The sequence below is a fragment of the Glycine soja genome, chromosome 18 (genome assembly GCF_004193775.1).
Source record: "Glycine soja cultivar W05 chromosome 18, ASM419377v2, whole genome shotgun sequence".
NCBI lineage: Eukaryota > Viridiplantae > Streptophyta > Magnoliopsida > Fabales > Fabaceae > Glycine > Glycine soja.
The window spans coordinates 7,359,889-7,386,757 of NC_041019.1; the positions used below are offsets into that span (position 1 = coordinate 7,359,889).

A 26,869-nucleotide genomic window follows, 5' to 3' on the forward strand; every position below is an offset into this window, starting at 1 on the left:
CAATTATTTTTTATATACCAGCTCAATTACAGATGTAGTCCGTGAGCTTGGTGCTAGTCATGGGATTTCTCATTCCTTTTCTTTGCTCCATCATTTGTGGATAAGTGCTAACAGGATTATTTCCTTTTTCTCCATCTGGGTCTTTCCTATTTTTTTTTTCATTGCACACTGATAGATGCAATTAACTATTCCAAGCTGTTTCGTTTTACAATTCGTCGTAACTCGTATGCCACATGGCAAAGGAAAGCTATTTTTTGGACAAAAGCTTTTGTTTCTATTCTAATCTTGTCTTAAAGAGCAGGACCCGGCGACTATTGCAACTTGCAAGTTATACGGCCTTCATTTATAATATAATAATAATAATAATAATAATAATAATAATAATAATAATAATAATAATAATAATAATAAAGTATACCAATTACTAGAGATATATAGTGATATGAAAACATGCATTATTCATGACAAAGGGAGACCGGCCAATTCTCTCAACATTTACTTTTACATTGTGAAATCGTACCAGCTTAAGATCATAAATACAGATTTTTTTTATACATATATACCATATGATGATAAATCAAACCCTAGTTGGTATTGTTTTTTTTTCCTTCTTTTTAATACACCAAAAATGACTTTTCTATCCCAAATTGATTGACCATTAAGTAATATTTTTTGTTTTTCAAGTGTAGAACCTCTCCAATCATTGTCCTTAATTTGTGAACTTTAATATTTTAGTTGACGCGCTTTTTTTTTTTTTTTTTTTAATTCATCTTTTGGTCCACGGTTGTTGGTACATCAACACTTTAAAAAACGTATGGTAATGAGAGAGGCCCCTTGTTTTATGCATATATATGGTGTGTGTGTGTGTGTGGTGGATTCATCATAATTTAGAGGTGAAATCAGGAAAAGAAGGGGAAGAAATTAATGGCTGAAACTGCAGTGGCCTTTCTACTTGACCATTTGGTTAAGTTACTGAGTGAGGAAGCAACAATCTTAGGAAAGGTGCACAAGGAGGTTGAGGAGATCAAGAATCAGCTAGAACGAATAAACTCTTACATTAGGGATGCAGAAAAGAAGCAGTTGTCAGATGATCAATCAAGTGTCAAAAGTTGGTTGAAATCATTGAGGAACGTGGCGTTTGAGATGGAGGATGTGGTTGATCACTATTTGCTCAAAGTGGAAGAACGTGGTCAGAGGCATGGTATCCATGGTGCAGCCACTGAATTAATAGAGAAGGTCAAAACTTTAACACATCGTCATGATATTGCATCTGATATTAAAAAAGTCAGAAAAACCCTAGACGGTCTCTACAGTGAAGGAATGGTCTTGAAACTCGAGCCATCTTCTCGTGCTCCTTATCGTGCAACTCCAAGGTCCTACGTCTGAACTAGTTTTTGGCATCTTCTATTTCATTTCTCATTTTCATTTTCTAGTTTTACTTTTATACATCTTGTTTAATTATAAATATCCCTACATATAATAAGTTTATCAACTTATTTTTTAATACTTTATCTTAAAGATCATTGCAATAGTTATCCGTGATTAGATAATAATGAAAAATTGTTTTACTCTGCATGTAACTATTAAATTCTCTCTAATTAATAGTGGAAACATATAACTTTTTCTCTAAAGTTAATTAATGAGTTCTTTATTTTATTTTTTTAAGGAAAATCCAACTTATTTCATTTTGTTCATAATAAGAGCAAAAATACTATTTGGAATATACTTTCAAAAGGAATGCTAGCATGAAACCTAGAAGCCTTTGCTATAGAGAATGAGTTTTTTTTTTTTTTTTTTCTGCACATATGATTGTGAATGAGTATCCTGATTGGTCATTGAGATTTTTAATTTTTTTTGAAAAATCTGTTGACACTCATAGTTGAATTGTCTCATGAGCCACTTGGGTTTTTAAGATGATGAGTATCAATCAATTTAATCCCTAAATTTATATAAAATCTTATTTTAGCTTTTAAAATTACAAAATTTTAGTCATTTTAGTTTTTTTGTTATTATAATTTTAGGAATTAAAATAACTATAATTTAATAATATTACGTGTAAATATAAGCGTCATTGAATAATTGAAGGATTAAAATAATATTCTATTTAGTTTAAGATCTAAACTAATTAGTGTTTATAATTTTAGAGGCTTACTTGATGTATTACTGTTCAGGTTAGGCGCTCATTTTGTCATGGAACCTCAACTTGTTGGTATTGATCGTCACAAGCAGCAACTCACAAATTGGCTAACAGAAAGGGGAGTTCCAATCAGGGTGGTGGTTGGCCCACCAGGGATAGGTAATTTATATATATTAATTTTCTTGCAGTTTCTGTTCCCAATAAATTATTAAAATGATCGAATGTGAAATAGTTGTTTTGAAGTGATCGAATGTAGATTTGGGCTACTACAAAATGGTATACCTGTGTGTTTTTTAATAGGCTAAATTATTATTTTTATTCTCTAATTTATTTTTTATGTTTGCAAAATAGTTATTTTTATTGATTTGATCTCTTAAAATTAATTCAATTTAGATTTGGGCTACTTTAAAATAGTTATTTTTTGTTCTCTAATTATTATTTTTGTTCTCTAATGTAGATTTGGGCTACTACAAAATAGTTATTTTTATTGATTTGATTCTTTAATTTAAAATTAATTCAATTTAGTTTTGTCATTTAAATTGACGGTGTTAAAAAATACATGTATCATATTCATGTCATCTACTTTGTGAAAGTTTAAAACAACCACTAAGTGATTTGCATTAGAAGTGACAAATGTATGGATCAGATCAATCCTAATTCATATCCTAATGGATTGGATCAAAACAATCCATTAATCCATTTTTATCCATGAAACATTATTTAATGGATGCAATCCAATGTGATTCATTTAATAAAAAAAATTCATTTGATCCATCCATTAACACTTTTTTCATGGATGGATGTCCATCCAATCCATCCACAATTTTTTTAAAAACATAATTATTTTTAGTTTAAAAATAATATATTAAAAAAAACTCACAATATTTTCTAAAATAATAATAACTCAAACAAAAAGCGACTGAAGTTATTTTGGACCGACCTTGATTAAGGCTAATTTTTAGCTAACATAAGATGAGACTATTTTTCGGCCAACGCCAACCAATGATGTTTTTTGCTTGATAATGACCAAGTTTTTTTAGGTGACATCGGCCTAAGCTATTTTTCGGCTTATGTCGGCCATAAATATTTTTTTTTGGTCGAGATCGACTAGAGTTTTTTTTATCAATGTCGGTTTGTGATGTTTTTTTACTGACATTAGCTAGTTTTTTCAGTTAATGCATGTCAATAGCAACTATTTTTGGTTGATATCGACTATGGTTTTTTGGCAGACATCGACTAGAGTTTTTTGGTTGACATTAGCTAAGGTTATTTTTTGATCGATATCAACCGATGATGTTTGTTGACTGACATCGGCTATAACTATTTTCTTGGTCAATTTCAACTAGGTTTTTTTTGCTGATGTTGACCAGGACAATTTTTTTGCTAGTATTGGCTAGAGTTTTTTTGATCGATGTTAGTTAAGGTTATTTTTTGGCCGTCATTAGCTAGGATTTTTTGGCCGACGTTAGTCGATGATGATTTTTGGAGGATATCAGACATGGTTATTTTCTTTATCAACATTGACTAGGGTTTTTCCGGTCAACATTGACAAAGGCTATTTTTTGACTGATGTCGACTAAGATTTTTCGATCAATTGTCAACTGGAGAAATGTTTTGGTTGATTTTAGGTAGGTTTTTCTGGACGATGTCAGTCAGTGATATTTTTAGATCGATGTCAGCAAAAAAATTGGGCCAACTAATGTCAACAAAGAAAATCCTAGTTGAGTCAACCATAAAAAGACTAGATCGACGACGACAAAAAAACATAGCTGATGTGAGCAAAAAAATAGTCATAATTGATGTCGACCAAAAACACTAGCCAACTTCGGCCAAAAATGGCTTCGACAGATATTGACCGAAATACAACCCTAGCGAACGTCAACCAAAAATAGCTTCGACTGATGTCGACCTCAAAACATCATCAACCAATGTTGGCCAAAAAAACTATGGAAGATATTGGCCAAAAAATAGTCCCGACCCAAGTCGGCTAAAAAAACTTTAGCCAACATTGTCTGAAGAATAGTATCGGTCAACATTGGCTTAAAAAATTATTAGTTAACATTGGCCAAAACAACTCTGGATGTCAATGGCAAAAAGATAACCTTGACCAAAGTTGGCAAAGAAAAACCCTAGTCAACATCGTCTAAAAAATAGCATCGTCCAACATCTTCTGAAAAAATATTAGTCGACATTTATAAAAAATAACCCTAATCGATGTCAGCCAAAAAATAACTTCGGTCATCGTCATCAACCAAAAAACCTGGGTTAATGTCTGGGCTAATGTCTGCCAAAAAGTAGTCTCGATCGGTGATGACAAAAAAAAATCTAGTCATTGTTGACCGAAAATTACTCAAATTATTTTATTATTAAGTTGGATCAATTTTGATCCATTAAGTATTGATTACAGAATCCATTGGATTTTAAGAATTAGTGGATGAATCATTAACTATCCATAAAATTAAGTGGATGAATTTGGATCCATTCATTTGTTATATTTTTTTTTTGTAATTGATGGATTTTATAGATTTATTGGAGATAGATTTGATGGATAGTGAATAAATAAATTCATTTGTCACTCCTAATTTGCATATAAAGACAATTATGAAACCACCATTATAATAGTTTAATAATATTTATTTCAAGAATACTAGTGGAAATATATGCACTATCATGTTTGCGTGTTTACATTTTTATTGTGTTAAAATTAATTTGTTTATTAATTTTAATCTAATAATTTATTTTACACTTATCTGATACGTGTGTGTATACGTTTTTATTTTTCTAGATATATAACTAATCGATTTTTTCACTTATGCATTTACTGTTTACAATAAAAAGTTATTGGTAATTTTGCCAATTGAAGGGTAAAATATGAATCAAGTAATGTGTACCATAAAAGTTGTAACTGAAGAAATGCAAGTAGCGTTGAATTTTATTTTATTTTATTTATATTTTTCATGATCTCTGCCTTTTGTATACCTTGATTGAATTAAATTATTATTTTTGGGGTTAATCTCTTTTTTTTAAGGTTTTAATCAGTTTGGGGTGCTGTAATAGAAGTCATAAATTCTTCTTTGCATGATTAAGTGAGAAATAATGCTTTGAGTTTATATTATTTAATAAGTTAACATTATAATGTCTTTTAATTAAATTAAACTTTATTTTTTATTTGTTCGTTTTAAATGGTTACAAAGGGTTAATTTCCCTTGGAATGAACTTAACTATACATTTAAAAATAATAATTAAAATTAAATTTAACTAAAATAATTTTTATATTCTTACTAAATAAATCATTTTATGTAAATAAATACTTGATGTTTATGTTAGTTCTTTTCAAAGTTGGACCATGTGAAAAGGAACCAAAAACCACAGCCAATGCATAGGCCACTTTTTTGATAAAGACATAGACGTGATTACTCAATTTCAATGATGAGGAGGATGTTACCTATAAAGAAGTCGACTTTTTTTTTACAGAAACATACTCATCTCATTTTACGCTATACAAGGAATTGTATGATAAAAACTATAGAGACCAAGAAAAAATGGTGTCATCCTAGCAAGCTCATGGGCAAATCCATTGGCTTGTCTCTATACAAAACCATACCTATAGAGAAGGTTGGATTATGGCTAAAGACACTTCTACAGTCTTGGATAATGTTAAACTCAGAATCATCCATGAATGGTAGCTTTGGTTGGTGGGCAGTCTCTACACAACCTCCACATGGACACTTTCACTCTTGGGGGGATCTCCAAATTCCATATGAGCTTCCAATTTCCCTGCACCCTTATTGTATCATAATCATCGAGCTTATACAAAGCAAATCTATAGGCACTCTTAATAGTATACATGCCACAATTTTAATGGCCCCAAATACACTTATCCCTCCTAGACCTATCCATAATAGGGACACACCGGATAGATTGCACATCACCATGATAGAATAAATGGTCAATAAGAGGGACGTTCGAAGAGCCCAAACTGTCAATAAGGTCACTTACCTTCAAGGTCTCCATACTTGGGTACATGGGAGTCTCAATAAAAGCATTAGTGGTGGACCATAACAGGTTGCTTCCAAACATCAATGCTAACCCCATCCCTTAACCTCCACAGAAACCCCTCTTTCAACACCACCTTAGAAGAGACAACACTTCACCAAGTGAAAGCGTTATTTGGCTTTGAGAACTCATGACGACAAAGCATTAGGGATCGTTGCAATTTTCCATCCCTACTTTTCTAACATGACAAGATTAAAAGCATTAACATTTTAGAATCCCACACCTCCATCCTCCTTTGAAGCACACAATCCATCCCAACATGGCAGTACACAATCAATCCCAGCATGACAACCAGTTGTTGCACTTTGACTTAGAGAAGTCAATGTTGAATACCTAAAATTTTAATAAGAGAGGGAGATGAGTGTTTATGTGTAAAAAAACTTGAATCTATTTTTTTTATTTGTGAATTTTCCAGAGAAGGGGAAAAAGTAAGGGTTTGGAACTACGAAAAAAGGGAATTTAAAAAAGAGCAATATAGGGAAGAGTATATTAAGAGTATCTTCAACAATGGTAGGAAGGAGATCTTAGCTTCAAGATTTGATCTTCCTAAGATCCATTATTGGAGTTGGCAGCTAGATCTCCTCGTGGAGATCTGGTTCTTCAACAAGAAACACCAAGATTTGCATTGTTTTCCAAAATTTTGTTTTCTCTCTCTCCCCAACAAAGACCCACAGGATGCAATTGCCACGAAGTGGACAAAATTCAAAGGAAAAGGAAGAGAGGAGATAAACAACAAAACGTAGTAAAAATGAAATCATTTTTTAAAAAAAGATAGATTTGGGTTTATGAGCACTAGATCTATCTCTGCATGTTGTTGATGAGAATGGAGATAGTGGTCGCGAAAGGGAGGGAGGATATTTTGGAGGGTTGTGTTGGAGGGAGGAGAGGGTGAGGGTTTGTCGCATGATGGGGGTAGGGTTTGTGATAGAGGGAGGTGAGGGCACTACTAGAAAATATGCTTTTTACATCGGTTATTTAGGACTTTCAACATCGGTTATTGAAAACCAATGTTGAAAGTATTAACGCTAACATCGATTTTTGAAAATCGATGTTAACGTAAAAATGATAACATTGGTTATTTAAATAACCGATGTTATATAATAAGAATTATACAAAAAAAAGGTATCAATGTTCATAGCAACGTTGGAAATTGACATCAGTTTTTGTAGAAAATCGATGTTAACATTTTGGAAGTTAACATCGGTTTTTGTTGAAAACTGATGTTAACGTTAATAATTAACATCGGTTTTTGGAAAAATCGATGTTGTTTTCGTAGGTTAACATCAGCTTTTTTAAAAAATCGATGTTGTTATTAGGAATTTTTTTTTAATACACTGTCTGTTTTTTCATTAAACCCAAAAATTAATTTGCAAATTTGAAATCAGACCACAAAGCAAAACATATATATCATTTGCATTCTGTTTTTAAGCAATTTTTAGCTGAAAGCTAGCTAGTAAATTATCAATTGTAAAAAATCAATTGATAACTATATATCAATAAAGAATTTATTAATAACTATGAATAAAGAATATTCAATTAATGTTAAAAGGTTACATCAATTGTAAAAAATGTAAAGCAAGATAATAAACTAATTAATAAAACTAAAATTACAAAGTTGCCTAACATCCTAAGTTGCCTAACATCCTAACTAAAATTACAAGCTAGTAAACTAAGCTTTATTTCTAACTTTGAGATAATAGTTTGCCCACTGGATGCGAAGCGCCTTCAATGTGTCTGATTCCAATGGTCTAACATCATTAAAATATTGCATGATAAAATAAAACATAAGTTAACAATATAATACCAATGATAAGAAAATCAAATTTGTTCGAAATAAACAATTATCATTTCCCAATTATTCCTGAAACTTCCTAAGATTATAGTTGACATCCAATGCATCATGTAATAGCCACAGTCAGTGCTTCCTTTTTGTTTATTACACTAAATACATAATGAAATTTAAATATATAATGTTAACTACAAATTAGTGTACACAGACATAAAATATATATCACTAAAAACATTGTTTAAATTACTTACTTTAAACAACAATCCACCTAGCATTTGCAGCCTTGGATTTTGGTTGTGGAGTATCATCAAGTCCTTTCAAAGCACTGTTGAATACAAAGAACATTAAAATATTGATGTTGCTGACTAATGCTAATGCAAATATATTGAAAAACAACACTAACCTATTAATTATTCCTTTTAGATAGTTGTCTGACCTATTATGCAAGGAACAAAACCAAACAACAAGATTTTCCTTAGGTAAAATGACGACCATTTGTCAGTGTGCATTGCAGTGGAGACTAATATAGGTTATTGTAGTATTATACATTATTTAAATTCATTTGTTCAGTTTTACTTACCCATTAAGGTAGGCTCCTAGGTAGACATCCCGTTTTGAACTTTGCATCTAGTTCTTGATGTAACTTTCAGATTCAAACTGTGATTGCCAAAATTTCTAGATGGACTGTGGCTCGAGGAATCCATACACATTGAAATTCCCCAATCGCATACTTGTCTCAGTTAGATGCCTATTGTTGTTAACACAAAGTAAATTATGTATGAATTTAAAACAATAACTTAGGTAATTAACAATAATCTAAATTGACTTACAGAATCCACAACTGTATAACATAGATGCTGAGACATTGACCACCGTGTGCTATTTCAGACAGAACTTCATGAATAAGGGGAAGTCTGAATTAAACAGCTCGAATAGGGAAACATCCCACATAAATTGCAACGGCTTCAAAAAAAGCTGTGGGATGGTCAATGTCATCAGATGTAGGGGATCCTTGACCTCAAGATCCGACCTATCTGCAGGTTTTATTGGTCCCACAACTCCCTGCTTATCCAACATAGTTAATTGACATAATTTAATTACAATGAAAAATTGAATTGAAAAAAACAAGCATATAATAAGAGTAAAATACATGTTCTGATAAACACTTGACGAGATGTGTCAGCCAAGCAAGGAAGGTGTTAAGTGTCTGCCCCACTAAAATAACCTCGTCAGTGGGTACAGGAATGAGAGCATCTACATCTTTAACCTCCTCAACACAAACCTTCACTTGATCATGCAACAAAGGGATGTTGTGAATGATTGTGGATCCCTCATAAACTCTTCCTAGGGCAACCAGGTGGGGAGGATTTTCTTCGATGTACAACTCGCATTTGTTTGAGTCACCCGTGTCTGGATCGGTTGCTGAGGGATCAATACAACTACCCTTTGTGCTGACATGAGCAACTGAGGGACCAACCTCAGGCTCTGAAGGCAATGCAAATCCCTGTGATTGCATCTGTGACTGAAACTGGGACTGCATCTGGCTGAAGGATAACATTAGCTGTCGAGTCACTTTTTCTGTGATCGACTCCTCCAGCTGATCCCTGATTTGTTGAGTCAATTGCTCTAGTTCTTCAGGAGCGATGAAGGAAGAAGTGCGGGAAGTCCGTTGAGTCGGTCCAAAGTATTGTTTGATGGTCACACCGGCTCCAGCAGCACGCAACGACCAGGGTGTTCTAGTCGCCCAATGGCAGCAGTCAGGACATCCTGACGTCCATGGGGGACAAATGAACCCTGTGACACCTGCTCTTCCAACGAATCATGTACATAACACATTTGCATGCCAAAGATTGGGACAAAATAAACATAACTATTTATGATTATTAATTAAAAGTGACTTACAATCTTCTCAGCAATTTCCTTTGCTCCCTCAGACGTCATCTGGCTTGTTTTTTTGGTGCAAACCATCTTCCACTTCACATGTCGTCTGATGGGAGATTAAGGATCAATCACGGCCTCTATGCTTCCGGATTGAGCAGCTTCCTCCTGTTTTTTTATTTCTCTTCTCATCCATCATCTTGTTTTCTAAATATTCATAACCCCTACGAGACAACACATGGGGGACAATGTTTTGCTTCTGGATGGCCTGTGTCTTTTTCCACACATCCTGCAAAAATTAAACATTAATGAAACTCATGATTACAATGTATTAAAAGAAGTGAATTTAAACTTGAAAACAATGAAAATCACAAGTACATACCTCCCACGAGGGGTCTCTGCGGCTCTGACAAAATTGGGCCCATTTCTCCTTGCTAATGTCGTATTTTTTGCATATAGTGTCATCGACACTGTCCTTGTCGGCTGCAAGTGCCTATTTTGACGTCAAGTCAGACTTAAATTGTCTCCACCGTTCTCCCACATTCTGAAGTATTTTCTTCTTTGTCCTAACATCAGATGCTTTAGGGATATCAAATTCAGTCTTACAAACAATAAATTAGGTTTTATTTTTAATAAATGAAATTTTTTAGCTAATAAATAATATGCAAGATGAAAACTAAAATACCTGAATATCCTCCCATATCAAATCCTTCTGAGCAGCAGGGACTTGCTTCCAAGTCTTGTATGTCATGTCGACCTTATCATGAGTGACAATCCCCAAATATGTTCTTAATTTCTTCTTGTGGGGACCGTTAGCCTTCCCGGTAGCAGGATTGACGTGGACCACCGGTCTGTCAGCCCCAACTGGTCTAGTCGCCAATGATCGTAGTCGTGTGGCTTTTCTTGTCTGCTTCAAAGTAGACGGTGACTGTGATATAGCTTTTGTGGGAGGAGGAGGAGAGCTAGGTGGAGTAGCCATATGCCTGCAAAGAAAAAACATTAGTTAATTAACATTATAAAAAAAACTATAACCGGTCATGTAAATGAATGGACTTAAATCAAATACATAATAAAAAAATTACATTAGACGATGTTAATTAATTCTCCTTCATCATGATCATTACGATTAGCATGAACATCGTCAGGTTCTTCTTCTCTGACCACGTTAGGCGACATTTGTGTGGACAAAGGAATGACATAAGTATCAATGTATGAATCATCATCTTCTACATTAACACCAATTGTTTTCCCGTGTAGAACCACTGACCACCTTTCTAGTAAGCTAGTTTCTTAGATCTAACAATATAAATCCCACATCATTGGTTCGCATGCCAGTGTTGTTGTCAACCCATTTACATTTGAAAGCACAAACAATAAATTTGACATAGTTTAGCTCCCAAATTTCTTCAATGAACCCAAAGTAAGGGATGAAAGCTACATATGAATTGTCATCATGTGCACTGGTGAAGTGTTGAGATTCAGCCCTTAGGGTGACCCCACTATTTTGCATTGTACTATTCTCGTCTTGTGCTTTTGTATAAAAGAAATACTTGTTTATGTTGGATTCTTGCCAAGTTATAACATTTCTTTTAGGCCCATTTGCTAGCTTTCTTAATGTTTCAGAAGCATTTTCATCTGCAAAGATTGCATCTTTAAACCAATCAAGGAAAGTCTTGTTATGCTTTTCAAGACCCAGTTCTTCGACATTTTTGGATTACTTTCTTTGACTAAACCTTCATGCTGAAGTATGTATGGCAATACTTCATTATTGTTATTCAACACATACAAGTGAGCTTGTAACAAATCTTCTACACTTGGAGTGATAACATGTAGTCCTCTTGAACCCTTATCGCCCACTCTATCGTCATGCCGAGACTCGGGAAGCCCAACAGGTTTAACCTTTTCAATGTACTCTGAAAAAAATTCAATGGCTTCTTCTGCTATGTACCTTTCAACAATAAATGCTTCTGGACGATGTAGAACTTTCATATACCCTTTTAAGATCTTCATGTATCGCTCAACCAGGTACATCCATCTTAAAAAAATAGAACCACAATATTTGATTTCTCAGACCAGATGAACAATTAAGAGAACCATGATGTCAAAGAAAGCAGGAGGAAAATACATCTCCAACTGGCACAGTATAATAACAATCTCGTTTTCTAGCTCATCTAACTTCATAGGATCAACGACTTTACTACATATGGCATTGAAGAAAAAGCACAGGCGAGTTATGGCTAACCTGACTTTGTTAGGCAAAATATCTCGTATGGCTACGGGTAGCAATTGTTGCTTCAAGACGTGACAATCGTGAGACTTTAACCCTACCAACTTAAGATCCCTCAACTGCACAAGGTTCTTAATATTTAAAGAGTATCCTTGTGGGACTTTCACCCGACCCAGACACTGACAAAAAATCATCTTCTCCTTTCTGGACAAAGTATGACAAGCTGGAGGCAAGTATATTTTTTTACCATCAGACCTTGGATGCAACTACGATCGTATACCCATCTTAGCTAGATCTTGACAAGTATTCAAACCATCTTTCGTCTTGTCTTGAATTTTAAGGAGCATCCCAATGACACTATCACATACATTTTTCTCCACATGCATAACATCAATACAAATTCTAATATCTATATCAAACTAGTACGAAAGATCAAACAAAATCGACCTCTTTTACTTTTTTCCTTCGTTTAGGTCTTTCGAAATATAGTATTCAGGTGTTCAACACACTAGAAGACTGCTCACCAATCATCGATATCGACACAGTTTCATTCTCTTGACTTCCATTAAATGTTTTTTTCAATCGCCTGTAAGGGTGATGAGGTTTTAGAAAACGTCGATGCCTAGTGTAGACTGTTTTTCTACCATGTTTCAGTTGTATGTAGCTTGTGTCTTCTTCACAGACGGGGCATGCATGATGACCCTTAACACTGTAACCAATCAAATTCTCATATGCTGAAAAGTCATTAATGGTACAAAAAAGCATTGCACGCATTTGAAAAGTCTCATTTCGAAACCCATCAAACACTAAAATCCCCTCATCCCACAACTTTGTCAGGTCTTCAATCAACGGACTTAGATAAACATCAATGTCATTTTCTGACAGTCTTGGGCCCGATATCGTCATAGACAACATCATGTATTTTTGCTTCATGCACAACCAAGGAGGCAAATTGTAAATTACTAGTAGAACTGGCCATGAACTATGTTGAGTTCTTAAATTGCCATATGGATTCATTCCATCACTGGCTAGACCAAGCCTAAGATTTCTTGCCTCTTTGCCGAAATCCGGAAACGAATGATCTATCTTCTTCCACTGCGAGCAATCAGCCAGATGATAGATCATTCCATCACAGTTTCTCTCATTTGCATGCCATGTAAGGTCTTTAGCATCATCTCCATTAGCAAAAAGACGCTTAAACCTTGGAACGATCGGTAGATACCACAACACCTTCGCTGGGGGGTGCTTCTTTGAGTTTTCATCACTACTACACTCCTCATCATCCTTAACTTTGTACCGTGATACCCCACACCTAGGGCATTTGGATATTTCTTCAAATTCATGTTTGTATAGTATGCAATCATTTGGGCAAGCATGAATCTTCTGATACTCCATACCCATCTGACATAGTACCTTCTTTGCGTGATAGTAACTTTTAGGCAACATGTTTTCCTTTGGAAGCATATTGTGCACTACTTGAAGCAGTGAACTAAAGCTTTTGTCACTCCACCCATATCTGGCCTTGACATTAATCAGACTTAACACCGCCGACATGTGATTTTGTCAATGAATTCTTGCACCCTGGATACAAAGGCTTCTTTGAATCACTTTGCAATGTATCATACATAGGGGCATGTGCTTGCTAAAAAGACTCTTTTCCAAGGTCACAAATCATATCCTCCAAGTGATCTCCCATTTCTACATCAAACGGTTTAGATTGGGGCCCACTCTGCATGTCTATCATTTCACCATGCCATATCCACCTCGTATAATTCCTCTTAATTTCATCACACAAAAGATGGTCTCGTATGTTGCTGACTCCTTGCTGTCTCCCGTTCAAAAAATTTATGCACGGACAAAAAACTTCCCGTTTTCATCCGGTCGACTTCTTTTTGAAGTAAATTGTAGGAACTGTTCCTCACCTTCCTCATACGCAGGGCTCAAATGGCTTTCATTCATCCAACTTTGATCCATCTGAATAATAGCTCCTTCATGCTCCGTAACTCTTTCAATGCATGATATCTCACTTTTTCATTTAAGGTGTAGCCCTATCCTATTCAGGAAGACACATTTTTATGGTAGATTTAGGCGTCAAGATTAATCTTATTTTGTTAAATTTGATGAAATTTCGGTAGCATTTCGCATTGGTCTCCAAGTACACGACATGAAATTAATGACATTAATTTGCCGATAATCAAGTATGCACTCAGAGAACAACTAAAAATGCATTGTACCGTAATTTCATCAAATTAAACAAAATAATGTTAACCTTAACACATGAATCTACCATAAAAATGAGAGTCTCCCCAAACTGTCCAAACGGATAATTCAAGATTGAATACAATGATTAATACAAACTTTCTGCAAGAATGATTGTATTCAATCTCAAACGGGAATCTAAGGCTTACTCATTATGAACAAAACTTTAATCTAAAGAAAAGCACATTAATGATATACAATTTGAATACAGTGACATATAACACAACACAATAGATCGAGAAGAAGCCTAAGCAAACAACAAAGCAATGACTGTCGAGTTAGGGCAACAGACAGTGGAGGTATCCATTCTCGTCACACGCACCGCTCATTATAAGTCCCCCAATTCGTTAGTGTCGCTAACAAAACCGACGAGTTATCATGAGCGACGAGTTATATCTCAAAAGAGAAACTAGCTAACTAATCAAAACCAGCCATTGATAATATATATATATATATATATATATATATATATATATATATATATATATATATATATATATATACATACATACAAACATACATACATAGTAGTCCATATGTACACACACATATATATATATATATATATATATATATATATATATATATACATACATACATACATACATACACACATAGTAGTCCATATGTACGTACCTGGAGTTGCTATAATCAAAGAGCTTCCACAACAATGCGAATCACCAGTAGTAAATGATAACTTGGAAAAAAAAGCGTAATCTAATTAGCCACAGTGTGTTTAAAGCCTTTCTGCTTCTCTTTTCTAAATTCATTTACTCCATATATACATGCATTTTATTTTTGAAACACTTTTAGTTTCTTCATGGTTCACAAATTTATACTTTATTTCCTATTAAGTACATTACATCAAACACCTTCTATTTCTATTCTTTGGTAATTTACTCTCCTTGCCAATTTTCCTACTATTTACTAAACTTGATTTTTGTTAGTTTATTCCTTCTTAATCTAATTTTTGTTTGTCGGTCAGTTGACTCACTAAGTAACCCACTATTGGATTTATTGTCCCCTAACTAACTAACTAACAGGCCTATCAAACAACCTCTTAAGTTGCAGCCCCAGGGACAGTGCTGCTGTTTCATTGTCGGGGGCATAAATTGAGTGATTTGGGTGGTAGGGAGAATGGTGTTGGCCAAAATAATGGAACAAACATTCGAACCAATGACAGAAAACATGCCAAGGTTTATCCAAGGGAAGCTAGAAATGGCATTTTAGACAACAAGATTGACTACTTGGAAAACAAGATGAAGATGGTTGAAGGAGAGTTAAGAGAACCTGCTGCTATTGAGGCTGGTTTATATTCAGTAGTTGCTGACCATATGGCCTTGACAACTGGACTAATGGTCCAGATTAGGCCATATCTCATAATTTGTGCAATTATCTTTAGCTGGAAGAATCTCTGGGTAGCAAAATGCACTATGAAAAGAAACAACATATTTTTAAGACAAAAGAAAACAATACTCCCTGCCAAAAACCAGTTCTTATTTGGAATAAGAGCCCAATATATGAGAAGATAGATCAAGTGATAGTAACAGAAAAGGCTAAACAAAACCCTTTAGGAGAGACATATATACAACGAATAGCAAAAACTTCCTTAGAAGATTGAATTTCAACAAACATGGTTTAAGAGGAGGAACTAAACCCCTCTTCAACATTTTTTACAATCACATGCATGCATCATACTATAACATGTATCATCTGCTGCTAATTAGCAATCAGTTCACTAGGACTGCAACATATAGTACCATATATTTGAAGGAGGAATCCAAATTATAGTATTGAAACATATCATCTAGATTTTGTAGATAGAAATTAAAGAACAATCACCCCGGGGAGGAAGTATACCTGTGCAATTAGAAACAAAAAAAAGCATATAGACCATACCAGTCTTCCTACCCTGCCATTTTGTACACAAACTGATGAGTATGAATCTCAAAATTTGTACACAAATTGATGAGCAATAGGTATCTATCAATCAAAATGACAAATTCCATTAGCAAATATTCGTTGCACAAAATAAAAAATTCAGTTAGTGAGTAGTTAGTATAAATAAGGCAATTCTAATGAACAATGATATAGAAATATACAAGCTTCTATTCTTTCCCACCTTATCTAGAGGCCCTGGCCCTCGAACCTAACTTTCTTTTCTTGTTCCCTATCAAATGAAGTAAACCAAGTTTTGCCAATTTTAAATGTCTCCTAGTTCCTTGAATCATTCATATTTCAAATATACTTTAGTTTATGTTATTTTTTTCCAAACAAAGGATTTGGTATCAAGCATTTTCAGAAATTGCACTGCAATCAACTACATTGGACACAACAAACCCTTTGCCATGGTGCTATACACACTAAGAGGGTATTGTTTTATGCCAAATATATAACGCAATTAAGGAGGTTGTGGTAAATTTGGATACTTGGTCAAAGGCCTATGAAGATATCACATTGTCCTACATTTTTATGATGACTGATCATGGTCATTTTTGCAATTTGAGGGGTACTGTGCTTGGAAATATGATGGGAGATTCTTGGTTAAGAGCACACGAGCAATATACGGACTATTATGCAACACTTTATTTGAGGAACAGCTGGGGAAAACTTCTATCTATTCTTGTAGTTTCAAGGGGCATACTTTCACCCTCCAATGTAAATGTGACAAGCCAAGACTTGGCAAACAGACTAAATGCTTTCAATCTAGCTTTTGATGAAAGGTACAAGAAGCAATTTAATTGGGTAATATCCGATGATATCTTGAGGGAAAATGTATGCAAGCATTTGGTGGAAGGGATTATACCAATTTATAGGGCCTATGTCAAGAATTATTGTTTGGCAATAGAAAATGATGCTAAGGTTGACAAGCATATGAAATATACGAACAAGACAACAAAATATTACATATGCATACATTCAAACTTTATTGACTCACTAATCTTATATTTCCTCAATGTGGGTGTCAGACAAAAACCAAACTAGGATACATCTACTATTTTTTTCTTCTATATATGTGAGGGATTTGAAGAGTGTCAAGATACATATACTATATTATAGTATTTTCACTTTTAAAGGACTAAAGACAAATAATTAACCATTATCATGTATAGGGATAACAACATTTTAGGTCTTCACTGTGTTTTGTTTGAAATCCTTCAGTCTATAAAAACCCTCAACTAATTATAGAAAAAAAAAACTATTCATGTGGAACTAATTTATTTTCAAAGTTTCGGACTGTACAAGTTTGACAAAAACATTCGAACAATCGATACTAAGAGTGAATGGAAACCATATTCCTTATGCTCACAATGTGGTTGCAGTGAAGTACCTCAATTGCGGCAGAGACGAACTCATTTGCGGTAGTTACAACTTCAACGGCAATGGTAGCTTCAGTAGTGCAGTTTTCGGCAGTCACAGGGTCAGGAAGAAGGAGAAAGGAGAAAAGGGTTTGAGCATGCGGGGGCCAAAATGAATTTATGTTTTAATTTATGAAAACAACAACAATGGTTTTTTTTAAATAACCGATGTTAACCTCAAGTACTTAACATCGGTTTTGTCAAAACCGACGTTAACTAACTCCACTTTACAAAAATGCGACCGTGCTTTTCTTCACATCGGTTTTTTAAAAAAACCGATGTTAATCATGTGATGTTAAATCTATATTTTGTAGTAGTGGGGTGGGTGTGGGTGGTTCATCAGAGGGTGAGGGTGGGGGAGCATGAGATAAAACAAAAAGGAGAAGGAGGAAAGGGTGAGTGGTGGGGGAGCATGAGAGAAAACATAAAAGGGAAGGAAGAGTGGTGTGGGGGAAGTGACTCAGAAGGAAAATGGGAAAAAGGATAGGGTTTGAGCATTCAAGTTTTTTTGAAAAAGATGGATCCCCTGTGGGACTTACAAAAAATGGTTTAAGATCTCAAAATAAGATCTATTATTGATGTAAAAAATGGGAAAGATCTTGAGAGTGATGTGACACCGTGGGAACCACAAAAAAGGTAACTAAGATCTCATTTTGGGATCTACTATTAGAGATGCTCTAAAAATGGGATAATGAAATAAGTAACTACCTGTTGTGCAGTTAAAGAGTGGAAGCATTTTAAAAGTTTAGGAGCAACAAATAATTGTATGATTAACAATTGAAAAAAATAAATAAAGAAGTGGATTGCCGTGGGCCATGAACTTCCATTAGTAAAAAAATAAAATAAAAAATTTGAACCACCGTTACATTCTTATTCATTACCACATTGTCATCACCTTATGCCACTCCGGTACTTTAAAGTCTGTTAAATGAAAACAATAAACAAAATATAATACAACACTCGTGAATGGCAATTCAAAAACAAATAATAAAAATATAGAAATCACAACAATCAAAAAACTCGATATTCAAAGAAGTATTCAATGATGTCGTAAATAAAACAACATTTGGTGTTTTTTTTCGGAAACCATTGTGAGACTTTGTTGTCTTGAAATTTTTGGGAAATTGAAAGGGTAAATATTGAGAAAATTTACACCAATGAGTCATGAATAACCATATAAGTGAACCCGACACCACAACTTAATCCAAAATCTTAAGGCTCAAAGTTTATGAGTCTTTTTCTCACTTATATGGTGCTCAACTTTTTCCATTTCTATTCGATGTGGGATTTCACCTCACACTTGCACTCCAACAATCTCCCCCTCAAGTGTGAGTCTCTTCCACATGATAACCTCTCCCTTGAGCGGAAGTCATTTTCAATTCACGAGTATTCAATAGTGACCCTTAAAGCTTAACTATGGCTACCATGACTTGTCTAGCCATTATCGCCAACATGCTCTAGTATCTTGTACCACCGCAACACTTGTGGGACCCACTACCTGACCTCTATGCATGGACTCACTCGTGAGGAAAACTTTCGATACAAGGGATCTCCATGTCCATGGATCAGTCGTCGCCATCTTACTCGTTTGAGTTGGTCATCAAGTAAAACCATAGACTCTGATACCAATTGTTATGTAATCAAGGGGGAACCAATGAGTCATGAACAACCACATAAGTGAACCTGAAACCACACCTTAACCTAAAATCTTAAAATTTAAGTTTATGGGTTTTATTTTTACTTATATGGTACTCAACTTTTTTCATTTCTATCCGACGTAAGACTTCACCTCACACTTGTACTCCAATAAGAATGGAATAATGCAGTTACATAGGAAGCAGTTCAACAACTTTTTTTTTAATTCGTCTTACTAAGTGTGCGATTAGTGTAACAAATTAAGGGAAAAGCTTACTAAGCACGTAGCAGAACTTTATGTTGGTGGTGCATTCTTATTTGAAGTCTTGGCTTTGGTTCCATGGTTCTTCCCTTGTGAGATATAAGAATTTCTGAAATATTTAATGTATGATGAGGAAAAACAAAATATAAAATTGAAAAAATACATACCAGAAATTAGATTTGGCTCAATACTGATGAAATTGCTTCAACCATAATCAAAACCATGCATGTTAAAATACATAGACTAACTCTCAAAATTAAATGAAACACAAAAGAGTTAACATTATCATTTTCACTTATTTCAATTGCCGCCATGAATTGTCGTGGTAGTCATGTAAACCAAGTAATAAATAAAGGATCATATACATGAAACCTTAATTGGTCATGGATGAATTCAAGATGGAATGAGTTTGTATTGAGAGAAAGGGAGGACCAGTGTCAAAGAAAAGAAATTTCACGGCTTATATAACGTACAATAAGAGGAGGATAGAAAGCACTCAGGTTGAATACTAAGGGGAACATGGAGTAGGTTGGTTACATTGTGCAGTTAAAAGGCTAAAACAGATAATAAAAAAATTCAATGTGATAATAAAACAGACTAATGAACTGTATCAAAATATTATTTAAGGGGCAAATATGTTTATCAAAATATGCACACAAAAAATAGTTACTTTTATATATATATATATATATATATATATAAAAGGTTATCAAACTCTATAAACTCGTGAGAGTTTCATAAACTCAACTCATAGAGTGTAAGAGTCTACTTCATATAAAAATAATAACAAAATATCTATAAATAACATACTAATTACAAAATTGTCACTATATTAATATTTTTTAAATAAATAATTAAACTTTATGAAAAATAATAATTACAATATAATATAATTTAGCATTTCATTAAATTTAGAATATTAATATTAATAAAGTTATCAATATTTTACTAAAATATTATAAGTAAAAAATATTAAATTATTTTTAAATAATTTTAAAATTTAATAAATTATTTTCTTATTATTAATAACAATTTTTTTTAAAATATATTAATATAACATACTAGTAATTATTATAATTAATTAATATTAATTTATTATCAGTACAACATAATAATTTAATATAATATGAAATAATAATAATAATTTAGTTTTTGAAAAATTTGTTATATGATATTAAATTTTATATTATTAAATTTTTTATATAAGAGAATTTAGTAAATTATTATTTTTTAAAATATATCAATGTAATATATATTAGTAATTTTGGTATTTGTTAATATAACATAATAATAATATTAATAAAATTATAAATATTATAATATTATTATATTTTATTTAAAATAAAGTTATCAAAATTAGAAAGTTTAAAATTATTATAGTGGTGCTTTTTAAACTGCCACTATGTGTACATTTTAACTACCACTATATACATAGATAGATAAATAAATACAATTAATTATGCACTAGTAGTAAAAATAAATTTTACACGATCATTTAATTATAACTTTTTACAGTATATTAAATTTTTAAATAATTATTTTTAAAATTATATCAATAATAATTTAATTGGTTGACGTGTAAAATATTTTAAGTATATAGTTATGTAATATTTATATAACATTAACAATGCCATGTGTAGAAGATAACTAAGGAAGAAAAAGTAAGCAAACTAAAAAATGACTAAATTTCTTATTTGTTAGAATTTTGTTAGGAAAGAGAGTTTTTCTTTCTCCTTAATATACTGAAGTTTTACACGTGCTCTCTAATATCGATTAGGGGGCAAATAATAATTTCTCCATTTTAAAACTTTGGTTGTTTAATTTTTTTTACACAGGTTAAGAAATATTTTATTTATAAAGAGGAAATAACTCTCATTTTAAATTTTTTCTGTAATCTTTACTTCTTATATAATGAAAAAGAACATTCCTTATTTCTTAGTTTAAATCATAGAACACAAATAAGTAACTTGTTTTTTCTTCCTTTTTAAAATTTTCCTAGTTACCATGGGTTGTTTAAATCAGATTTTTTTACTATATGCTATTTATTTAATAAAAAGTATGTAAGATATACTTAAATTAATTTAATTTTCTTTAAGTAAATCTTGTAATCAAAATATTAAAAAGGATATTCATCTAAAATGATTAAACATTACTTCCAATCTTTTGAAGATAAGAGAAAGGTTTATATATTGAAAATTTTAATAATTTATGTTTTACAAGTAAAAATGACTATATTGATAATTTGTAGTTAAACATAGCACAGTTAGGTGTGCCAAAAAGTAACACCAATTAATCTCAGGCTTACTAATTACTGCACCCAAGAATTAACGAAAACCTGAAATCCTAAAATATACAAAACAAAAACCCACCTCATGCTACTTTAGATAGTTATATGCATTGGATACTAATTAAGAAGTGGTTGATTCGAATGATTTTAAGTTCTATCTCCTAAAGTAAGATTTTAATTTCAAATTTTATGAATAAAAAAATTATTAAAAAAGGAGAGATCCACTAAACATGATAAATTAAGTTTTCTAGTAGAATAAGATCAATTTTGACATTTTAGGGTCGAACACAAAATATTATGTAAGGGGTCTTTATATTTTATAAAAAATGAAACACATAATTCTATTAATATTTTCCTTGTATAACTTTTCATTTGATTCATCAATAATGTACATTTCTTAAAACAAATATTTCTCTCTCTCTCTTTTTTTTATTAGAGTATGAAAATTTCTATTCATAGTTCAATAACATTTCGTATATTTTTTTTATCAAGGTAAAACGGCAATTGTGAAGAATGTGTACAGCAAGCAAGAGCAGGTAAGCCTTCAGAAGAATGGAACAAGCTATTTCGAGTTTTGTGCATGGATAACCATGTCTCGGTCTCAAGTTGATGATGAGCAAAATATGCTGATAAGGCAGATTATAGAAAATATACTTGAGAAGGACCCCGGTGCAGCTACATTGCGGAGCGAAACAACAACTCTGGAGTCTCGTATAAGAAAATTAAAAGAATACTTCGAAGATAAGAGGTATCTCATTGTGTTTGATGATATGCAGGATTTAAATTTTTGGAATGTTATCCAGTATGCCCTAAATCAAAATAGCAGCACAAGCAGCAAGGTTATTATCACCACACGAGATGAAAGTGTTGCAAATATGATTGGAAGTGATCATTTTGTGTCTGTATATAGAGTAGAACCTCTATCTCTAAGTGATGCTTTGATGCTCTTCCGTCACAAGGCATTTCAATTTGAGAAAGTGGAATACCCTGAATTGAATGGTTTGTCCGAAGAGTTTGTGGAGAAATGCAACAGGGTGCCACTGGCTATTTTGGCTATTGCTTCTCACCTTGCAACTAAGGAGAAAACTACCACTGAATGGAGAAAGGCACTCATTCAACTTGGCTCACGATTACAAAGTAACCATCTTCTTGACATTGTCAATCAAGTAATGTTAGAAAGTTACCATGATCTTCCTTCCCACCTCAGGAGGTGCATCTTGTACTTTGGCCTTTTCCCTGAGGGCTATTTCATTAGTTGCATGACACTCATTCGTTTGTGGGTAGCTGGGGGTCTTGTAGAGGAAAAAAGAGATAGTTCTGAAGAAGACACATCAATGGAGGAATTGGCAAAACAATACTTAGCTGAGCTTGTATGTAGATGCTTGGTTCATGTTTCAAAGGTGGATTTTGATGGAAGACCCAAAACTTGTCACGTGTATAACCTCATGCATAAGTTAATAGCCAGGATTTGCCAGGAGCAGATGTTTTGTGATCAAGTAAAGATGAAAGATAAAACCACACCATCATCATCTAATTACTCCAAGTTGGATTCGTCAGATCCTAGAGGTTTATCAATAATTATAAACAGTGATGCTGCTGCCATGAAAAGAGTCAAAAACTGGAAGAAGGTTAGGTCTTGTTTTGTTTTTGATGATGCTAAGAAGTGGCTGGTGACAGAAGAATTTTTCTCAAGTTTTATGCTTTTGAGCCAATTAGACTTGTCTAATGCACGCCTTGATAACCTTCCTAAACAAGTTGGGAACCTATTGAACTTGAAATACTTGAGCCTGAGGGACACCAACATCAAGTCACTTCCAGAGTCCATTGGCAACCTAGAGAGGTTGCAAACTCTAGACCTAAAGCGGACTCAAGTGCATGAGCTACCAAAGGAAATTAAGAACCTTGTCAAGTTGTGTCATCTCCTTGCTTATTTTATCTATAATCAATATTCCGATTTGGACCGCTTACAAGGAGTGAAGGTAAATGAAGGGCTTAAAAATCTAACATCATTGCAGAAACTTTCATTTTTGGATGCAAGTGATGGTAGCATAATAAAGGAACTGGAACAACTAAAGAAGTTAAGGAAGCTGGGGATTATAAAGCTAAGAGAAGTATATGGTGATGCACTGTGCAAGGCTATAGAGAACATGACCCATCTATGTTCCTTAAGCATCGGGGCTATGGGAAATGATGGCATGCTTAAGTTGGAATCTTTAAGAAATCCTCCATCTTCCCTTCAACGCCTTTACCTGTATGGGCGTTTAGAAAAGCTTCCAATTTGGATAAAAGAAATTCCAAATCTTGTCAGATTATACTTGAAGTGGTCTAGTCTAAAGGAAGATCCATTACCTTACCTTAAAGACTTGTCAAAACTGTTGTACCTTAAGTTCTATGAGGCTTATGGTGGTGATGAGTTGCATTTCAACAATGGATGGTTGAAAGGCCTAAAGGTTTTGCATCTAGAGTCCTTGCCAAAGTTGAAGACCATAAAGATTGCTAAAGGAGCAATTCCTTATCTTGCAGAGTTGAAGATAGGGAAATGCCAGAAAATGGTGACGTTTCCCAGAGATATTCAGAACTTGACAAGTCTTCAAAAGCTTTATCTCTATGATATGCAAGAACAATTTATAAATGAATCACGAAGTGAAGACTGCAAGATTATTTTTAACAAAATACCTCTTGTGGAATTCTCCAACGATGACCATTTTTCCACTTTTAATAATGCTGATGCTTGAAAGATGAACTTGATAGTAATGGTAAGTCCTGAAACACAATTTAATTGTTGCTATATTTATTTTAGGGTTCAGTATGTTTTTAGTTGTTGATAAATACTCATTTATTTTTTTTATTTTTAATAAATTTATTTTCGATCGAATTTTTAATATTTGAAAACTTTTGTTGAATCATTAGTTGAAATCAATTAACTGTTTATCTAGTTATTAATTGGTCAAACAGGCATGTCACATGTTACTTTTGTTTGACTAGAATTATATATAAATTTTTTTTAACCACTTGATCTGAATAAAAAATTTATTAGGGATCAAATAAAAAATAATTATTTATCACAAACAAAAACATATTTAAACTTTTATTTTATTGTTGGATTAATCACCATTTTATACTATCATTAACTGAACTGCGATATTAAACCAATTTGTCATGTTTTGTGAAGAAGTCAAATGCTTATATTTAAGATGTTATTTCTATGCCTATTTTGGAAAATAAATTCAAACAAATGCTACTTACCTTTTTTAGCAAAATAATTGCAGATCTAAAAAGGAGTGCAAGATTTTAGGATTTAAAATATTTTCTTATAATTTTGCTTCAATGTTAGGGGGAATAATGACTTGACCTTTCAATCTAGAAAAAAAAAATGGTAAGCTGGCATCATAATAGAATGATGTTTCATTATTGAGATCATGCTTTTAAACATTTATGTTTACATGGTATACTTAATTTGTGTTTAAATCAAATTTTAGGGACAATTTCTCTGGAAAAGTGGTAGCTGGCATGGAAAAATTCTCTAAAGGTGATTCTTTGGGTGCTTGCGAGGGGCATGTCCCCTTTATCCTAAACCCAATCCGCATTTGTTGTCAATTGGTCATGTTTTATTTCACTAGTTCGAATAATTTGTTGATCTCGTCATTCTTTTTTCTGGGTGTAATTAAAGAATGACTCATTTTCAAGCTCTTTGTTACTTCCTTGACATTTACTTATTGAACTAAAACTCACGTTGATATGCGTGCTCCATGAGTGAATTTTGGAGGAGATTAAATTTCTCTATAAATAAAAGTATGTTGAGATTTTTATATGGGAGGCGATTCACACTTACTGTATATAAGTTTAAAAAATTACTCTTAAACTGGATCTTTATTTGGGGTAAGTGGATATTCCCTATGTCTTTATATTAGGAGAAAATAGGCAATTCATTGTTTACTGTTGGTACATGTTTTTTTAAATTAAAAAAATAACAAAAGTTAGTCATTTACGTATTTATAGAAGTAAAATAATAAAAATATAATTATATTCATGAAATAAGTATAAAAATGTGTACATTAAAATATCGTATTATTTTTATATATAATTATAGATTATTAAAAAAATGTTCCATATCAGTTAATTTTTTAACATAAAAATCTTAATTTAGTAAATTACTATAGAAGAATAATATATAAATGATATACAAATTTATTCATTGATAAGAAAATAACTAAATCCACTTATTTTGTAATATTACAATCTAATTAAAATTTGATGATAATGTTGGATATGCACAATTATTAATAAACAAAGTATGTAGTCATCATAATATGTATAAAAAATGAGATTCTATCAAAATCCAAAGTCCTTTAATTGATGGTCGTAATGTAAATATTGTTGGGATCATGTTTATATTTTCCAAAACTTCTTCTATCGATCCAACCTTTAGAATCACTCACTTTTTCTTTTCATCCCCATGTTAAGTAGCATTCATTCTCTGTTCTTTGTTGTCATTTAAGGCTGTAAGGCTACATTTTGTTTCTTTCAGCTCCCTACACACATTAATTCTTGATCACTTGAAGCTTTTTGTGCAATTTACACTACTAAAAAAAGTGTTTTTAATGACGCACATTCGAGATCGGTCATAATAAATCCGTCGTAGTAGGGTGACCAATGGTATTTTTGTAAATATATGTCATTTTTAGGGGGCATGTGCATGGCGCGTGACGTCTACAATGACGTTTTGTGTTAACATCATCTTTGTAGATTAGGCTGGAGCTTATCAAAGACGGTGTATTTGTAAACACTATCGTAGAAATATTGAGTATCAAAGACGGGTTTACAAATACACCGTCATTAACCTGCTTTCATATATCTCCCCCTTGCGCACTAATTGAATATGCATACCTCGAAATCACCCTCACACCACCGTCATTAACCTGCTTCGCAAAAGGAAGCCTACATTCATATATTTGGCTCAATCTCCCTCACACCACCGTC

General features: G+C 32.9%; 1 protein-coding gene across 3 annotated transcripts; it reads left to right on the forward strand.

Moving 5' to 3' along the window:
• The first annotated feature begins 800 nt into the window (after positions 1-800).
• On the forward strand, positions 801-25,700 carry LOC114395656 (disease resistance protein RPM1-like). 3 transcript variants are annotated; one of them, XR_003663080.1, is made up of 5 exons: positions 801-1,373; positions 2,172-2,296; positions 22,382-24,645; positions 25,159-25,265; positions 25,369-25,700. XR_003663080.1 is itself a non-coding variant. In XM_028357489.1 (4 exons), exons 1-3 carry the CDS (start codon positions 925-927, stop codon positions 24,622-24,624), a joined length of 2,817 nt encoding a protein of 938 aa, XP_028213290.1. In that variant the 5' UTR covers positions 802-924; the 3' UTR covers positions 24,625-24,645; positions 25,369-25,700. The 3 variants fall into 3 exon arrangements, 1 of the variants encoding a protein (XP_028213290.1); XR_003663079.1 differs by having other exon boundaries at positions 25,224-25,265; XM_028357489.1 differs by lacking the exon at positions 25,159-25,265 and having other exon boundaries at positions 802-1,373.
• Positions 25,701-26,869: the final 1,169 nt, after the last annotated feature.